Source organism: Leuciscus leuciscus (assembly GCF_965113295.1).
Source record: "Leuciscus leuciscus genome assembly, chromosome: 10".
Classification (NCBI taxonomy): Eukaryota; Metazoa; Chordata; class Actinopteri; order Cypriniformes; family Leuciscidae; genus Leuciscus; species Leuciscus leuciscus.
Window position 1 is genome coordinate 29,568,660 of NC_138734.1, and position 20,959 is coordinate 29,589,618.

At 35.5% G+C, this 20,959-nt stretch overlaps 1 protein-coding gene across 2 annotated transcripts in view; it reads left to right on the forward strand.

Moving 5' to 3' along the window:
• Nucleotides 1-860: 860 nt before the first annotated feature.
• LOC309507521 (voltage-dependent calcium channel subunit alpha-2/delta-1) overlaps nucleotides 861-20,959 on the forward strand; it is a 107,264-nt gene continuing 87,165 nt past the window's right edge. For both annotated transcript variants that reach the window (XM_082181773.1, XM_082181774.1), the window contains exons 1-3: nucleotides 861-1,343; nucleotides 11,673-11,754; nucleotides 11,987-12,103. In XM_082181773.1, coding sequence (XP_082037899.1) covers nucleotides 1,222-1,343; nucleotides 11,673-11,754; nucleotides 11,987-12,103 — 321 coding nt within the window. In that variant the 5' untranslated portion in view covers nucleotides 861-1,221. The remainder of the gene's footprint in view (nucleotides 1,344-11,672; nucleotides 11,755-11,986; nucleotides 12,104-20,959) is intronic.

Sequence of the window (20,959 nt, forward strand, 5' to 3'; positions counted from 1 at the left end):
GTATCTCATTTAAACGACCATATAGCTATAACTCGGCTGCGATTTATAGCATTGCCTTACATTATAAAAAAAAGGATGCTGTGCATGCAAAATATAGGCATGCAAGCGTTTATGAATGAGATGCATCATTTAGCGATGCCCTGAATGAATAATGAACGGATGTATTTTTTTATTTTTTTTAAACAACAATGATACGCCCTTCACTTAGCCAAGATATCCGGCTAATTCAAATATATTGCTCAGTGTCTTTAATGTAGTTTGGTGTTTCTATTTTTTTGCATGTGTTGTTTTGTTGTTTTTATAATACTACTAATAATATAATAGTAATAATAATATATGAAATATATAATATGTGAAATGTATAGGCCTATGATTTATTTAAATATGATATTTATAAATATAATAATTTTAAAAATTAGAATGAAAAAATATAATAAATAATTGGCAAATCTAATAATAATCGAATTATCATAGTATTATTATTATTATTATTTGTTGTAGCATACAGACGTTATATAATTGAATAGCTTTAATTTTATTTTATTAGGCTAATCAAAATGAATAATTTTTATTTATTTTTTTGCATGTAGATTACTTTGTTTTGTTAATGTACAATTAATATAAGTAGCCATTTAGATAGAAGTTGCGTGAGTATTAGTATTATTTAAAATAACAATACAAATAAATACAACATTTTTGAACAATTATTTGTATTTCATTTCCTAATGCATGCAAACACATATCCACGTAAATTAAAACGCCAAATCCTTTGTGTTGGCTTTCAGGAGAGTATCTAGGCACTTTTGTGCGCATTCTTAATTGATTTCAGAAGGGTGTTACTTAGTATGTGTTGAGGAAGCATAAGAGGGAGAGGAGGAGGAGGAGGAGAGAGGGACTGGAGAGGGTTGCTTGAAAGATAACAGGCTATTGCAATAAGAGGGCAAGAGAGGTGGGGGCAGAATGACGTTGATTCGGGGCTATTGATCTCTCCTTCCCCTCTATATGGGGTCAGTAGTTTGATCAGAGCGCGCGCGGGATCACACAGAAGAGCCACACACGCGCTTTTGCCATGTAACACGAAACGGTGCGTATAGAGATATCCAACAGGACACTCATCTCGTCTGTCTCTAAACTGATGACGGGAATTAATCAGATTATCAAGCAGGACAGGAGAGCGACACGTTATATCTCTGAAGAAAAGTAACTGGTGTGGATTGACAGATGATGGTGCGGTCGGGATCAACAGATCTGATCATGAATCCGGTCCGAATCTCCGTGATGATGATGTTCTTCTTCGCTTCTGTTCATATCTCGTGCCCATCGCAGTTCCCCAGTCCTCTCATGTAAGTACTTTGATGTTGTCTGTGTGGAAGAGCATCATGGTTTCAACTGTTGATTAAAATGCATTTTCCGTTCATTCAGATCGTGCTGGATGCACGAGGCACAAACTATTTATTTACTTGTGTTTAACGCAGTTTTAACTTGCCTTGCCTCTATAATGGTCAATAACCTTCAAAGCTGAAACAATGTAAACTTATACAGAATAGGCTATACATTCTTTCGGCTATGTTAACAGGCAAAGGTTGTTTAATAATAAAGCAGAGACATTCACAATCAATATTATGAATTATCCTGAATGATTAGGGTGAGGGGTCAGACATATTGCAGTTTCACATTATTGATTTGTTTAATGAAAAAAGCTTTCTTTCAAGTAATAGTTCACTTGAAAATGACAATTCTGTCATCATTCACTGACCTTTGTTCTTATGGGTCATTCTTGTTCCCATGATTTAAGATTTTCCACTATCATTCAGCTCTTGATATTTAAGTGAAAATAGGGTCATACTTTATTTGACCTTTTTATAATAATTTGTAAAGATGTCCAGGTTATGTGCCTCAATGTTACCTAAACTGAAGTTCATTGTGTCTGTATAGTAATGTACAGTATTGTATAACAATATTCAACAGAAGTACAATGTGACCTATGGCAAACGATTGATTGTGTTTGTGAGAGACATATGTGATCTGACAGATGTTTTAAAAAAATCGCTTTTGAGTTGGCAAGACTTTTGTTAATGTGATGATATCTAAATTAGTCTATAGCAGACAAGTTATATCTTATGAGATAAGTGACTATACCGTTGTGTAAATGATTTTGAATTTGTACAGGAAACTCATATGTGGAGAGAGATTACTGTAAGACCCCAGTACTTTTTTTGCACGTGCAGGACAGATGCATCTGACATGAATCGCCCTTATTGTCAGCAACTTCTTAAAAAGTGACCGTTTCACCAGGTGGTTGTGACAGCAGGACAAGAGAATGCATGGGGCGTTTTCTCTCTGTTATAGTCTTAACATGCCACGTATATATCTTTACATGCTTTTAGAAATCCATAAAATGTAATTTCTGAAAGCAATAACAGACCGAATTAGTGTATTTTTACATTGTGACTGCCTGGTCTGAATGTGACTAAGATACCAATTTACAAAGATTATGTTGGACCTTTTGATTTGACCACCTGTTTGTTCTGTTTGTCCACCGGTATTCTCTAGAATGTATTCAGTAGAAATAAAACCTCTTGGGTGGCCTGAACTGACGTAGATTGATACTTTTTTCAATGGCCGTAAAAAACAGCGTGCAATTGTTCCGGATAACAAGTGTTTTTCTTAAATGGGCTCTTCCACTAGATTTCTGAGAATTTACGTCAATAAAGCCTTGCTTTAAAACAACGGGGGAGAAAAATACTATGCCTTTGCTATTTTCAATTACTGAAATTGTTTCCGTGAAAAGGTTCCAGCAGCATAGTATAGAGTGAATTAAAAGTAAGGGGAACAATTTAAGTGGACTTAAGTTTTAACTACTTAACCAACATCTTCATTAGTTGTGAAAGATATTGTAAATTATTAATTCATAAACACAAAAGGAGAAAATCTGTTGCATTGCAAATTTATATTGCACACAAATATATACACTGGCGGTCAAAAGTTTTTTCCCCCAACATTTATATAAGAACAGTTATTAATAATTGAGCACTAATAATAATTGATAATAACTCAGCACCAAATCAGCATATTAGAATGATTTCTGAAGGATCATGTGACACTGAAGACTGGAGTAATGATGCTGAAAATTCAGCTTGGCCATCACAGGAATAAATTACATTTAAAAAAATAAATAAATCAAATATAGAAAACGTTTATTTTTTATTCTAATAATATTTCACAATATTAATCTTTTTACTTTTTTCCCCTAATAAATTTAGCCTTGATGAGCATAAGTGACTTGTTTCAAAATCATAAAAACAAAAACTTAATTATTCCAAACTTTTGACCACCAGAGTATAAATCATTTTTTTAATCAACTGTGCAATGCAAAAATGCATTGAGCCATAAAAACTTTATTCTAGAATGTACAGCGGTTGTTGAGACCATTACTGTTGGAGAGAGAGAAAACATGCATTAAGACAAAAACATCAAAACATTTATTAAACCCTTTTCGCTTTTCCTCCCATCTTTTGCCATCTGATACACTTATAAAGGAAGTGAGAGTACTCAATAACGAATCCACTTAAGGACTGGAGTGACATAAGCCACACTGCTCTTCTGGTTTCTTTCAGTTGGTAGTATTAGTGCAGGAAACAGGCACTTTCGAGAGGGAACTGAGGGAGGATTCCCACAGAGAGATGACGCAGGTGATCACTGTGATTGTGTCCTCCTGGCAGCCAGAGACACCTGTCCCCCAGTCCCACACTGGTCCACTTTATGACACAGAGACGCCACTCACCTGTGGAGGGAACAAGATACGTATAGGTTGTGCTGTAGAAGACTGTGTTTGAGAGCACACAAATGTATAGGTCGTAAAAGACAAATGCCCTTTTAAAGGAATAGTTCACCCGATACTATCATTTCATTCTAGTTGTGAAATGTTTTTATCTTGAAATAATAGCATTTAAAATAAAAGCTTAGCAGACAAGCAGGCCAAATGGTTAAAATGTATTATTTAAATTCTTAATTAAAATGAGCTGTGCAGCTTGTCTAAATCATCCTTTTAATTATACATTTTAATAATACCATTCAAAAGTTTGGGGTATGGTTTTTAAAAAAAGAAATAGGCCTACATTAATACTTTTAATTATCAAAGAGGCAAAAGTGACAAACTTTTTAATTTTTTTCAAATAAATGCTGTTCTTTTGATCATTCTATTCTTCAAAGAATCCTGAAAAAAAGAAAAAAAAAAAGTTTCCGCAAAAATATTAAGCAGCACAACTGTTTTCAACACTTTTAATAATAAAGAAATGTTTCTTCAGCTGTGACATCACAGGGGTTTTAAAATATATTAAAATAAAAAGAGGTTATTTTAAATTGTAATAATATTTCACAATATTACTGTATTACTGTATTTTTATATTTGGCTTGGTGAAGATAAGAGACTTCTTTCCTAACATCTTACTGACCCCAAATTTAGTGTATTCTATGTGTTTGACAGATTTGCTTTGTATTTAAAGTATATTGTTTATTAGTTCACATATTTCCTGAGAACACTGACTTTGGTGTTTTTAGTGCCGTGCTCTGCAGTTTAAGCTACAGGAATGTTCATTCTTTCCTCCATTTGTATGACTAATGTAATGTATTTAAGGAAGAAATCTTCACTTTGCCACTGCAAATTTAGTGGCATTAGAGTTTTGTTTTGTCTGCCCTAACTGAAACAAGTCTGACATCTACTGGTGCCCCCTTAAAAATAGGTGTTTGGTGCCCCTCCTAGAATCTTACAATGTTCCTAGGAGCAACTCTACAATGTAATGGAGCTTAGACATAAGTTCTTTTAAGAAAAAAGCTTAGAGTCACAGTTCTGTTCCCCTGTCAGATGAGCGTTAATCCTCAGCCTGTAAAGGGATTAAATAGCTTATTATAGAGGAGCGCAGGGAAATCTCTGAATGGACCTTGGAAATGGAAGTGAATGAAAGCACACATTCACTGGAATAAACTCATTATGATCACTGACAAATTACCTTTTTAGCAGAATTTATCTAAAGAACTGTGGCCATTTCCTTTGACTAAACATTTTATCTTAACTACTGTATTAGATTAGATCTTATAATTTAGGATAATGCTGTGTGAAAGTATACCATTAAAAGATACATGAACAGTGCACTTTACTTGTTGCCTGTATAATACATTACAAAAATATTCTTATTGCATTAATTATGCCTCATAATACAAGGAACTAAACAGGGGTGTGTTTATATAAACATAATCTGTAATCAAAAGAGAAATAGAACAGGTGCGTGGACTTAGGAACTATGGAAACTAATTAACAAACAGGGAAACAAACTAGGAACTAAGGAGAACGGGAACTGAGCAAACTGAGTGAAAGCAAAACTAAAACATAACATATACAGGTTACAACACCATTGTATGTTCTCATGTATAATTGCAAAATACCTTTAAAGAGTGCAATGCATTGCAACACATGATAACCAATTTTGTGCATAACAATAAGGGGCTGTTTACACGACACTGTTTTCAACTAAAAACGTAAAAAGAAATAATGCGTTTTGGCCGTTCATTTACATGACAACGGCGTTTTGGGTGGCTGAAAATGCAAACTTTTGAAAACGGGTCTCTGTGTAAATACGTGAATCTGTGAAGACGATGAAATCATGCACATGCGTAATATTCAGTCTGTGTTTCATCTAATGGCCTGGCAGCTGAATACAGGGTTTTAGACTTTTTCGCAGATTATTGTGAAAGGGGATCGTTTTGACAATGGTGTCGCCTGTACGCGGAAAACTTAAAGGAAAAACTTCTCTGTTTTAAGCATATCGTTGTCGTGTAAACGTACCCTAAGTTTGCAAGTATTCTAATATACAGATATTTGAACTGTGATTAGACCTGTCGTGATTATTGAGATTAAAGGGATAGTTCACTTTGAAATTAAATTTTGGTATGTTTTAGCTTACCTCAAGGGCATCCAAGATGTAGGTGTCTTTTTTTCCGCAGTAGTTTCAATTTTGATATTTTTAGGTCAAACCGTTCTTGTCTGTCAGTCATATAATGCAGGTCTATGGTCATTATCTCAAAACACAAGCACAGAGTCCAAATTAAAACAATTCCCCGTCGGCCAAATTAAACAATTCCCCATCGTAAGTACACATTGATGGCCTAAGACACGAAACGAGCGGTTTGTGTGAGAAAACGAACAGTATTTATATCATTTTTACCTCTTGTACACAGCCACGTCCAAGTGATCTGAGTGTGCGGGCGGGTATAGATATATACACTAGATGTCGCCTTGGCTACGGTTTCGTTCCAATGAACTGCCGTAGCCAAGGTGACTTCTATTGTATATCTATACCCGCCCGCACACTCAGATCACTTGGACGTGGCTGTGTACAAGAGGTAAAAATGATATAAATACTGTTCGTTTTCTCACACAAACCGCTCGTTTCGTGTCTTAGGCCATCAATGTGTACTTACGATGGGGAATTGTTTAATTTGCCCGACGGGGAATTGTTTTAATTTGGACTCTGTGCTTGTGTTTTGAGATAATGACCATAGACCTGCATTATATGACTGACAGACAAGAACGGTTTGACCTAAAAATATCAAAATTGAAACTACTGCGGAAAAAAAGACACCTACATCTTGGATGCCCTTGAGGTAAGCTAAAACATACCAAAATGTAATTTCAAAGTGAACTATCCCTTTAAGGTTATTCTTTCTAATCACAATAATTTGAGGAAACCACAATAACTGTGCAGTTGATGATATCGGTAAATTTAAGCGCTTAAAGAAATGCCATCCGTAGGCTGGGATTAAAGAATAATATAAAACATTGCTAGGCGACTATATATAAAGGTAAAAAAATATTATATTATATTATATTATATTATATTATATTATATTATATTATATTATATTATATTATATTATATTATATTATTATTATATTATATTATATTATATTATATTAAATTATATTATATTATAATTTATATAAATATTATATTATTATAAATTATATTTTATACATTTTATAAATTATAAAAAAATATTATTAATTTTCACTGCAATATAGTAAATCATATGGGCCTATTTTATTTGTGTAATCATATTCATTTAAATTTTTTTATATTTAAATTTTTATGTTATATTCGATTACAAGTAAAAAGTAAAAAGATTACAAGTAATTATTAGGCTAACACTGTAAGTGACATGAACAAAACAGCATTTAGTAGCACAATATTCATGATTGTGACAGGCCTGTCTGTGATAACAATTAATTATTAAAATATCTAATGCATTACAGTATACATTATTAATATTTTTTATGCATTATATTGTACATCAGGCTTCAAGTTAAGTGTTACCAATATCTGTAGACATTTAGACTCGGGTGCATTAGTGCCTGAAAGGGTGATGATGTTGTGAGAAAATGTGCTTTTCTTGCACCATAAAAACTGGCAACATGTGTGGTTGTAAGTTTACTAGTAAGCGAGCCAAAGCCCGCGAGGCCTTATTTACAGTGTGTTTTAAAGAGTGTGTCGGATTTTACATTGCTGGAGGCATCTACTTGGAAACAGGATATTGTGAGTTTGGAGACTTAGTGGTATAACCACATCTGTCCACCTCTGCTTGTTAGAAAGCACCTCAGCCAACAGATTGTCTCATTTCAACCTACATCTGTGCTTCTGTGTTTCCAGTCCCTGAGGAAAAAGGCTATGACAGAAGAATAGAATGAGAATTAGAGGAAAAGAATGGAGGAGCCTATATTAAATTCAGAATTGTTTGCAGCCCATATATCTTTTTCACTTTCCTTTTCAAATTCAGTTCTGACCCCAATACAGAGAGCACCGGAGGGTTCTGTTATACTAGTATTGACGGTTTGGGTTCAGGACCTAAACTTGGATGGCTGCTGTGGATATGTGTGTTTTTGTTCTTCTGGGAAAGAGTAAGACCCTGTCCTCCTCTGGTACACAAAGCCAATCTGAAGGTCCTGAATGCAACCACTGAACATTTGCTACTCAGCTTCTTTGATGTATACGGCAGTCATTTGGTCCCTCACAAATACATTAGAGAGCAGAATGCTTTAAGGAATATTTCTGTGCAGTACGGCATATGTGAGTGAGCGACTCAGTCAATGTTGCATAATTAAAGACTTAAAAAAAATATATATATATATACTGTATATATATAGGCCTACTACCGTAAAAAGTTTGGGGTCAGTATGAGTTTTTGGAAAAAAAGAAGAAGATTTTATTATGCTCACCAGGGGTGCATTTATTTGGCCAACAATACAGTAAAACAGTAATATTGTGAAATATTATTACAATTTAAAATAAGCCTTTTCTATTCTGATATAGGCCTATCCTTAGATTGCAAAGCCAAATTTTTAGCATCATTAATCCAGTCTTTAGTGTCACTGTAATAAAGTCCACTGAAGTGCAGTTTATTCAAATAAACAAAATACAAAATAAAGTCTTGACTTAAAGCATGAACTTGAACTTGAACTTAAACTTAAACTTAAACTTAAACTTAAACTTAAACTTCATCTACTTCATATGTACACTTCAGGCAGCTCCATAACCATAATGCAACAAGATTGTGACGTCAACGCATATTGCGTTTAATTTACCCCACCATAAACCACTCTATGATATATTAATTATTTAAAAACAAAACAAATGTAAACAACTCAAACACACCTACATACATATCATTTTGTAAGGGAAAAAATGGTTACACTATATTTTAAGGTGTCATTGTTACAGTGTAATTATATATTTAAAGGGATACTTCACCTCTGGAAAGATGAATGTGTATTTAAAATAGGTCATTTATGTAGAAAAAATGTGAAATTATTTTTGAATTTGGAGCTTTCTAGACTGGCTTATGTGGATGAAAGACAACAACTCCCAGAATGCACTTGCTTCGCTGCCCTAGGAGGCCACTCCCAAGCCACGCCTACCGGTTAGAGAGCGCAGTTGAAAACAAGAAGGCTAGGCTTCTTGTTTTTAAGTGAGACTCTGACGAGTTTTCCCGGGATTTCAAGATCGCCCAAAATGTCCGGGATTCGGCTTTTGCGTTCTACAGTCGCCATTCATTATGTTTACTGTGGCGAGCAGGACGAGGCGGAGGGCCGCGGGAGAACGGCGCGAGGCCGGTGGCGTGATTACTGATGAGCGAGACGCACCGGTCTCATTTCTCTCACGGAGGAGCGGGAATTTTCTTAGCAATGTTAAAACGCACATCAACCAGTCACTTGTTTAGCGTTCATGTAAACACTACATTCAGATTCACCAATCGGAATGAATTCAGTTAGACTGAAACAAAAGGTGTGCATGTAAACAATGAATGGGGACTGCAGAAAGCAAAAGCCGAATCCTGGACATTTTGGACGATCTCGACGGCCGGACATGTCCGGGAAAAAGAGGATGGTAACCCCTAATACTCAGCTTTCTCCTACTACTCAGCTTTCTCCACAGAACAAGAGCCTGTTAGCTTAGCTTCCAAAGAAAGAGGCTGATACTATGTGTACATTCTGTGAGTGAGATCCCACCCTCTATGGGCTGGTTGAAAACATGCGGAACAGCTCCTCCTACTGGTTGCAGTCTTTAGCCTCTGGCCAAAAAATCCAAAAAAGGATTTTTTCCAGACAAAAAATACATAAATCTCTCATCTCAGGGGGATATGAGGGTAGAAAGCACGGTCATTCGAAAATACTACAGGTTTTCTACTAATACAAAGCTTAATGCTAAATCCTGAAGTATCCCTTTAAGTACTGAATAATATTAAGCAACTACATGTACTTACTATAGGGTTAGGGTAGGACTAGGGTTTGGCTGAGGGTTAGTTGCATGTAATTATGCATAATTTACTGTTATTACAAGTACATGTAACATATGTAACAAGGACACTGTAAAATAAAGTGTTATCGAAAAAAAATAAACAAATAAAATCAACCCCATAGTGGATTCTAAGTGATCAAGGGCTTAGCATGTTACAATTCAGCCTATTGCAAAGGTTCCGCCTGTAGTGGGCTCTCGTGCAACGTAAGCAATGATGTACATCCGAGTGAACGGGCATGACAATTTTGGACTGAAACAAGGGAAAGGGAAATCTCATGAAAAACCAAAAACATGACAATGGGAAAACTTCAAAACAAAATACATTAGAAATCACATCAGAAGTGTAAAACGTTGGTCAAAAACGTACATTTACACATAAACTGTCTGACCACCAACCACAACGTTCAGACACCATTTTATTTTTTAGCTCAACTGTGATGGAATGGAAAGCACAGGATTGTGGAATATCAAAGAAAGCGAAGGATACTGCTGCCTTCAAAAATCGACCAGATGACGGTATCTCAGGAGTGCATGGAATTTTAAGCTTTCGGACGCAGCCCACGATGAACACACTTTACCAACGAGATGATGAGTTGATCTGGTGTGTTTGATTAGGCAGACATCTAAACTGTGTGTTGGGAACCACTGGTCTAATTAACATTGTCAATGCGTCAGAAATAAACAGTTCTTCAAGAAACCTCCAGTCAACTTGACTTCACACTTCACACACACACCTCCTGAATTTCTCATCATGGTCTGGATAATTTTAGATCTGTGATCGCAGAGGCCAAGAAAGATATGCGACTTCATCTTGATGTCCATAAATTCACTCTCCTTTTCATCCTGCAGTGTATGGGGACATCAAGGATTATCATGAAGAAAGAGAGTTTCCATCAAAGTGTGGTTATACAGTAGCATTAATTATTCATATTAATTGGATGTTATGTAACCATGGAGAGCATTAGTGACTTCTCAGAATTTTGTCTTATTTAGAATAGATCTTCAACCATTAACAGTTTACAAGATTAACAGTTCCTTCTCACTTTCTAAATTTCTCAAAATATAAATGCTTGCAAATATAGAAGAGTTACATTTTGAGGGATTGCAGGCTTTGTTTTACTTTGCAGGTGCCTTGCATTTTGTACACATTGTGCTTTTATTTTGAAGTCCTTGCAACATGTTCTTATTTTGTATTTGTTCACTAATTGTTTCCAGGTAAGTGCCTTTTAAAGTCACAACTTTGTTGTGTTTGTATAACGCTCTAGTTTTTCCTGTCCTTTGTCTGTAATGTTTGGTATGTTCAAGTTTGTTGAGAAGTTTTCTGCATTGTCTTGCTTGATCGATTATCAGTGTCTTGAGCAAAGAAATGAACAATCTATTACTTTTAAGAAATCCGGGAGGGCCACACAAACTTCAAAATAAAAGCACAGTATTTACAAAACCATATGAAAAAAGTTTTTTTCTAAAACCATATTTGAGGTAAACTACACACCTGTTTATGCCCTAAGTGTCATGTGTTTGTTCTGAAGGACAGGGTTTTTGAGCTTTCACAAGGTTATTCATCTTGAATAGCCTATACTTGCTTGCATTGTGCTTACTGACTATTTGGTCGTTTATAACTGCTTCATTCTATTTTTAAAATGTGCTTATTAAAAGCACCTGTTATGAGATCACATTTACATTTCAATTTAATATGACTCACATGTAGCTGCCCTCGTGACTGGGATTTAGTTACTTCATAAATACTTTACCATCACATTTTCTGACCCCTCTAGGTATGTATATTGCAGTTGAAATATTTAATATGAGTGTTTGTGTTTGCAGGATAAAAGAATGGGTAGATCAACTGCAACAGGAGCTGGTTTCTCTAGCAGAGACAGCCAGCGCTGGGAATAATCTTAAACAGGTTAGAGGTCCAATACACACACACACACACACACCCCCAAACCCACACCCCTGTACATATTGATGTATGTGTACTTCGATGTGTATTTATTTACCCAAACAAATTGTGAGTGAGAGTTGAGCCTCAATAAAAGCCTGCTTAATTATCAAAACAATCATTACCGGTAAACCTTCATCTCATTACTTCACTATGAGAGTCTCTAATGAGTGCCCTTTTCTCTCTGTTATGGCAGATCTTTATGGATAATCAGAATTTATTCACTGTGAAAACAAATAATGCAGCACAGCTTGTGGAATCAGCGGCTCGGAATATAGAAAGTTTTTTGAAGAAGCGAGCCGCAGCTCTAGAGGTAAGACAATCCTGTTTTAAAGTCAGCATGAAACGGAAATTGTGATAGTCTTTTCTTCCCTATTGTGACGTATATGGCAGTGCAATGGTTTCTCGAACAAGGAAAAAATATAGGGCGGGACTTAATGTTGTCCATTGGGAATTGATTGGATCGTTGTGGTTTGCCATTGTTGTAATCTCATATAAGTGACAGGTTGTCCAGCCAATAAACATGTCATCAGAGAAGAGAAGAGGTCGCTGCAAGAGGGAGGGGAAGTTATTTTGATTAAAGATTACGAACATTAATTAAAAATAATAATAATGTGCATGGATAAATCATTTATAATTAATGCTGCATTATTCCATAAAATGCACAAAGAATTGTCGATTTAGATTTCATAGTGACTTTAGAGACACACACACACACACACACACACACACACGCACGCACGCACGCACGCACGCACGCACGCACGCACGCACGCACGCACGCACGCACGCACGCACGCACACACATATTTATGTAATATAAGTATTAAATGTTTAAGTATATATATATATATATATATATATTAGAGCTTTCAAATCAATTAATCGCATCTAACAAAATGTTGTGAACATAAAAAATGTGTGTATAATATATATTATTATATATATATTATAAGTCTGTGTGCGTATCTGTGTGTATATATTGTACTCTCTCACACACATACACAAACACACACACACACACATATGTATATCTTAATTTAAAAAGTATAATATACTTTAATATGCAACATAACAAATTGTGGTTGCTAGTGTAATTTTAAGGAAGCTTATTGAGTTGCTTATTTGGGGTTGAACATATGCCCCATAGACACCAAAATAAAATTGCATCCACCCTCTTGTGTGCTTTCACTGACCTGCATCTGATCTAAGCATCAATGAGTATGTGTGTACTTTCGCTTGAATGTGTGTGCGTGCACACGCCAGCTGGCATGGCCTTTGGACAGCGCAGCCATGGAAAGATGGATGGATGGATTGATGCCAGCGGTTTAATTGTTATCAGCCTTTGAAAGATTCTGGGTGTCTGAGCCCGCTGCAGATGTGTCAGGCTTTCCCGGTTCACTGATGCCAGTTTGCAGACCTGGAGGAGATTGGCATTGCTGCTGTGTTTATGTGTGTGGGGTTTGTCTACCCGTGGGTCCATTAGCATGCAGGGGAAGTCTCAGTAGTGGTCAAGGCTGTCAGGCAATTATTGTATTAGTTTGTGTGAATAATGTTGTTGTCTTTGCAGAGAAGCAGGAGAGGGAGAGGGATGTTTGGACTGGTCCTTCTCAGCCCATTACTCAGGTGTTCCCTTGTCTTTTAGTGACAGACAGACAGGCCTTTGGGAGTTTCTTCGCTGTTTCACTCACATCTGTCTTAATAACACACACATGCTCTTTTTTTTATTCCTCTTCTCTCTTGGTCTCCCCAGAACACTTAACATTGACTTAAATGTTTCACTAGAATAGATTTAATATTTTTGCATCATAATTTGTCACACAATTGTCCTGTGTATACAGACAGGAAGATAAAAGCAGGCAGATGGAGTGATTTCATTTGGGTTCAAATTGGGTTTCATTTGAGGTTTTGCTAGACCAGATATGATGCCTTTTCTTAGAAATGCCACAAGGAATCATTTACTAAGCAGCTAATGAGGAGCTGTTTTGCTACTGTGCTTAAGTTGTGAGAGAAGGCTGTTTGTGTAAACGGTATTGATTGCTTTTCTTTATATTTGTACTTATTTTTTTTTTTTTGTGGCACAGGCTAAGTATTAAACTGACATGTAACTCATCCAGTGCTGTTTGTGCTACGGACATGATTCATGAATGACACCTCAAATCATACATTTGCTGAGGAGATAATCTGGCCATAAACATTCAGATTTATGGTTTTCACCATAAGTGAAATTATGTTTTTTTTTTACATGAGAAAAAAAGAAGAAGAAGAAGAAGAAACGAAGTGGGATCACATTGTGAAATAAATGTTTTTCTCCAAAACACGCTGGCCACAATTAGCACCCCTGCATTATTTTTTATGAGTAAAATATCTCTGAAGTATATTTACATTAATATTTCCATTTTTACGCACACCAGGGTGACTAGGAACATATTGACTAGCTATGACTTCTTGTTTCACAGGAGAATAAATATGAGGAAACACAAAGGCCAACTTCGCTTAATCATCCATCACAATGAGTAAAAACCAAAGAATATAGTTCTGATGTGAAGCAAAATATTGTTTAGCTTTACAAAATACAAAGTGGCTGTAAGAAAATAGCTAAAACATTGAAAATTCCCATTTCCATCTTGAATACAATAATTAAGAAGTTTCAATCAACTACATATTTTTCAAATCTGACAGGAAGAGGAAGTGTGTCTATATTGTCTTAATGCACGGCGAGGAGGAAAGTTTGAATGGCCAAAGACTCTCCAAGGATCACAGATAGAGAACTGCAAAAATGTGTTGAGTCTTGGGGTCAGAAAGCCCCCCCCCCAAAAAACCCCCCCAAAAAACCTACATTACCACAAGTGGTTTGAGAGGGTTTCAAGAATAATCGCTATTCTTGGATCGCTCATCCAAACACCAGCATATCCAGTTGGGTTTGGTGCAAAAAGGGTTAAAAAGCATGCCCAGGGTTAAATATACTGCTGGATCTTTAATGTTGTGGGCCTATTTTTTTTATTTTTTTTGCTGGAGGTCCTGGACATCTTGTTCAGATACATGGTATCATGGATTCTAGCAAATACCAACAAATAAAACGGCTTCTGCTGGAAATCTTATCATGGGCCGAGGTTGGATCTTCCATCAGGACAACAATCCAAAACAAACATCAAAATCAACACAAAAATGTGTCACTGAGCACAAAATGAAGCTTCTGCCATGACCGTCCCAGTTCCCAAAACTGAACCCTATAGAAAATGAGTGGGCTGAAGAAGCAGTAACATGGAGCTGGGAATCTGAAGGATTTGGAGAGATTCTGTATGAAGGAATGGTCTCTGGTCTCTTGTCAGGTGTGGAGAAAACTCAGGGCTGTTAACTTGGCAAAAGGAGTTTGCAAAAAGTATTTAATAAAAGGGGGCCAATAATTATGGCCAACGTGTTTTGGAGAAAAACATTTATCATAATGTGAGTTTCTCCCCACTTCAATGAAAAGTTAGTTTTTTGTAAAAAAAAAAAAAAGAAACATCAAAAGGATAAACAATGCAGATTTATTTTTACAGCCGTCTTTGATCATATTTACCAGGGGTGACTGGTAAATAAACACACAACAAACATGACAGCGGTAAGAAAGCAGCAGTTAAGAAAGCAATTTATCGTAGCAATGCGGATTTGTTTGCACAAGCACTGCAATTCACTGGCATCATGTCAAGAGATGAGGTAATTAAAATTACTGTGTTATGATAGTTTGATTATAATAAAGTATTTAAGCTATAGACTACATAACTGGCTATGTGAGATTGTAGTTTTAATTTGTCCCTTTTCTTTGCATGACACATTGCCATTACAGTACAAAATGGCTCTTTCGGCATTAACCTGAACCTTGTACAAGCATTCATTTCATTTGTCTTTAAATGGAAGAGAGGCTCTTGGGAGAGTGCATAAACGTCACATCCTTTTGATTTTCCAGCCATAAACGTTCCTCACATAATATTCAGTCCACAGGCTAATAGACAAACTAGATCCTAGGAAGTCAGGGATCGTCTGTTTTTTTTTTTTTTTTTTTTTTTTCATTACAAGCTGTTTACAAATTGGCTATAAAAAGTAATTAATACATGAAAATTCGTACATTTAGCCCCTTTAAACTTGTTTCACTTTATTGCCAAAGTAACATTTCTAATTTTCTATAGTGTAGGGTTTTCATCAAATATTTATTATTTCATCTTTATTTGTAAAAATGTGGGCGAAAAAATTATTTGGAAAATGTAAGAATCTAGTTGTTATGATTTTTGCTTTGGATCTTGAACAGCTTGAAACCATTTGCTGCTTTTTTATTTAATTTGAGCCTCAAGTGTGCTATTTAATAATAATAATAATAATAAATACTAATAAAAATATAATTTAATGTTACTTAGAGTGCAATTCATTTAGGAAAATCTCCCACAGACTGTAGAATGTTAACTGAAATCTAACTGACAGTGATGACTTCATTGTATTTTGCATACTGAACTGTGATTAGTCTTTTGCATTCATTTGAATACTGAATTATAATGTGGTCTTTTTTTGCATCTGTTTAACCTTCTACTCGCCTTTACTCTGCAAATATGCTGTCAGGCTGTGTTGATTCTTATGCACAGCTGACAAGATTCTGAGCTCTGATTCGGCTTTTCATTAACAGAACTAAAGCTTAAAATCTAATCTTAGCTAAAACTTTAACACCATTATTTTGCTGCCTCACAGCCACTGCTACTTCTTCAAGGAAATGCACATCTTTTTTTTAACATTCCTTTTCCAATTGTTTCTACTGATTGATGAACATTTTAATCGTAGTCACAGCTTCCCCTTTGAGCTCCTGTCTGCTGACTAAATAAAGGACTGGTTTAGCATCAGTCTCTCTCTCTTTTTCTCCACTGCACCATTCTGAAAAGACAGGCACAAACCCACAGCCCTCTCAGCTCCAACCCTCTACGATCTGCTTTGATAATGCAGATGAAACACAGCTTGGCTTGGTTTCAAGATCGGCAGTGGATGTTTACTGTATGTTTCACATGTGGTCTGTCTTTTATGGCATATTTCTAATAATCACAGGTCAACAGCCACTAGAGTTAGCTGTCGAGCACGTAAATAAGCAGCAACCTCTCAAATGTTTTGTGTTGTGTGTGTGTTAAATATTTGACTGTATACCAGTTGGAGTAGGGAGCTTAGACTGCATTGTCCGTGGATAGGTGGAAGTCATATCAGCTTTCATTAATATCTGTATGTATGCTGAAGTGACTTGTCATTTTGAAATGCTTTTGTGTGTGTGTGTTGATTAGAATGAGAACCTGTGGATGTGTAGATGGCACATGCAAACACACAAGCATAATACATACATTCGGGTCTCTTACACGACACAATTTTCAACTTAAAACGGAAAACTTTTTAATGCGTTCTGGCCGTTCATTTACACGACTACGCCGTTTTGGCGTCTTACTAAAATGGAAAGTGCACATAATAGAAAACGATACCGCTATCGTCTCTGTGTAAACTATACAAAAATGCGAATTTGTGAAAACGGTGACGTCATGAACATGCGTATTACGTGTTCAGTCTATAGACGCGTCGTGTTGACATCACCAACTACTGGCCTGGCATGCATAATACAGCGTTTTTAGTCAGTTTAGTGGATCCGTGTGAACAGGACACCGTTTTTGTCTGTATGCAAAACTTTTCAGTTTTTAGTACATCGTTGTTGTGTAAACGCACCCTTCTAGTTTCAATGTCTAATTTAAACCTGGAAATAAAGTTGTAAGATTTCAAAGAATGTAAATTTAAATAAGAATTTGACCTATTATTTTACTGATATTATAATTACCAATAAAATAAGATTATGGACGAAAAAAAAAAAACGTTGTATTATTTAAAATGAAATTTATTAATAATAATTAAAAAAAGTAAAAATAATGTTTGACCCATTGCTGATAATTGCCAATAATTATATAATGAAAAAACATTGTATTGTATTGAATTTAGAATTATTTAAAATGAAATGTAATAATACTAATTATAATAATAATAATAATATTTATTAGTATTACATTTAATTTGAAATCATTTAAAATAATTCTGAAATAAATATAAATCTAATTGACCCATTTTATTGCTGATAATATAACTACTAATACTAATGAACTTGAAAAAAAAAACATTGTATTAAATTGAATTTAGAATAATTTAAAATGAAATATTATAACAACAACAATAATAATTGTTGTTGTCAACATTTTTAATTATTCATTTTGTATAAACTTTTTTTTAAATAATTAAAAAAATATATGATCAGCTATTTTTTCAGATTATTTTGTTATTTATTATTAAAATAATACTATGAAAAAATAAAAACATTGTATTCAATTGGAAAATTGGAAAGTTATAGGGTTAGGGTTAACATTTTCAATAGTCTTTCGAATAAAAGGCTATTAATTTCAGCTGTGAATATTTGTATGTATATGCATGGGTTAAGTTGATCGATCTAGTGGCCTGGTTGTCTGTGAAAAGTCTGGTCTCAGCCCTGCGTTTGATCCTGTCTGTTTCAACATGCATTATTAAACAGCCCTCTCCTCCCTTGATCAGCACCGTATCTGAGATAACCGGCCGCATGTTGGTGCTCAGCAGGTAACACTCTTAAGTAGCCGTACTGAGCCGCATGGTCTGTGTCGCCTGCTGGGCACAGGAAGAGTCCTCTCCACCTTCTGTAGATCCAATAAGTCAAGTCCCATGACTTCAAATTATTTCGGAAACATTGCAGAGACCAGACGTCACATCATGTTACTGTTTGACGCTCGTGCCCACAGTCCAACATTTCCCAGTTAGTGAAATGTTTACTGCCTAATTAAAAGGCATTTCTTCCATCTGTGCGATGAAGTTTTGTTGTTTAATTAGCTTTTCTACACTGTGCATATTTGCCTGTTCAGTCCAGCTAAGTAAATAGTGAAATGTGTACTGCCTAATTGACTTAATCTGTGGTGGGGGTGTTCAGATATTCACAGATCTGTCCATATTTTCCTGTTAAGGAATCACAGAGGAGACAATGTTGGATATCATACTGAGACCAAGCAGAATTACTGCGGAAATTATTGCTTCTAGGCATGGCACTCCAGTAAATATGCATTTTGTCAGACAGGGAACTTGTAATTTTTCACATAATTGTTATCTACAGAAAATCATGGTGAATAATTCACCTCCTTCATGTTCATATTAATAATAGATGCAAGGAGTTTGTTTGAGAATAGCTAGATCGTTGTTATCCCTGTGCACTAAGGTTGCTATATGAGAGGGAGATGGATTGCTACATCAGAGAATTTCAGCTCATAAAATCTATCAGTGTTTAGCAAATTGTGATTTGAAGTTTGAATCCACTGTGTTACCATGAGGTGTTTTATGAGGGGCTCTGAGTTTTTATGTTGTATAAGAATTAGTTTCAGGCCTGTCTATGAATCCAGGGTTTGAAATTAACACCCGCCAACCCGCCAAATCACAAAAAAATATGCAACAAATAACGGTGCGCTTGTTCATTTGCATTGAAGCTTAAAAAGCATTTGGTTAACAGAAAAGAGATGCTGTGTTCGAAATCGTCTCCTACACCCTCATTCACCATTCCTTACATTACTCCACTAATATCGTCCACTTAAAGTATAGTGAATGAAAACGAGTGAGTGTATTCAGACAGCGTCTTGTGCATAGTTTGTGTTTAATAATAATCATTTGAAACTGCCATGGAAAATACATTTTTGATGAAAAGGATGAGGATGAACTAGGAAGGGAGGAAATCGCTGGATTATTTTATTTTTATATATATATAAGCTGTGACGTAGTTCATGTGACGCCTGGTTCATTTTTTTATTATAAGTATTACGTTCTGAAGGGCCGGTAACTTAAACATTTTGTAGCCAAATTGGCCAGTGAGTTAAAAAGTTCATTTCAAACCCTGGATGAATCTCTTTAAAAAAACATGTATTTCACCCCAAATTCAAAAGAATGCACCCCCCACCCTCCATCACTACTCTTACCAGTATTGCCTACTCACCTGTCTGGACTATCCCAGGAAGTGTGAGCTAGTCTCCATGTGTCCACAATCTCCACCCAGCAAGCAATTTTGAGTTTAAAAGGCGTCTAATAGCCATCCAAACACAGCACTGATGTCTAGGCTAAAACCAGGCAAAATTTGGGCTGTCAGTTAAAATTTTATAGACGTCTAACCATAGCCCAAGAATAGACTAGTCATCAATTAGATAACATGTCAAAGAAATGAAACCAAACAGCTTATAATCACTGTTGACTTTGCTTACATGATGGAATATCATACATCTCGCAAGTTATTTTGGCAAAAACGACATGTAACCAAATTCAAGGTTATTATGGCTAGAAGTGGGTTACTCATAGCCACTATTCGACTATATAGACTATTTCGGGTCTATAGTTAGCCTAGACTGAAATGACGGCTATTGCTTGCAACACAGTAAAGTCTTCTATTATCACCCAGTCATTCTCCCCAACCTGCTATATTTCTGTTTATTTACATGTGTGCTCATTCTAACGCTGCAATAAACCTGTATTGTCATCTCACTATATTGTTGTCTCCAAGCCTGGTATTTCTTAAAAGTAATGGTTCAGATTACTCACGGTTAGGTTTTAGGGTCACTGTTTCGGTATGGTTCGGTATGTGCTTTGTTCATGGAAAAAAGGATGAATGTCAAATAAAAATAAAGAAAATAAGAACAAATAATCAAACTACGAGCAACAGCACACATAAATAGTAAAGATACAAATAAAATAAACAGTGCTTTTTAGGTTATTTAGGTATCTAACAGTAGTTTTCAGGAACAGAAATTGAATATAAACTAACATTGCATATAATATTCACTGTATAAATTAAATACAGATTAATCATTATTAAAGTTACAAAAGCTATTCAGTCAAGAGCAGTGAGTGATTTCTAAGTAAGAATGTAAGAATGACAACTAGTGGTTGAAATAGGTACTGGAGTTGAATTCAAAATATCGGAGATCGTCGTTTCTCCCGCCACCTGCTCCTCAGACTAGACAACGCTCACACGGGTTGCCAGTTTGAGCACACGCAACAGGAACGAGCACAATGGACAATGACAATTGGCAACGTGCAGTATCTCAGACCAAAACAATAACAAACATTC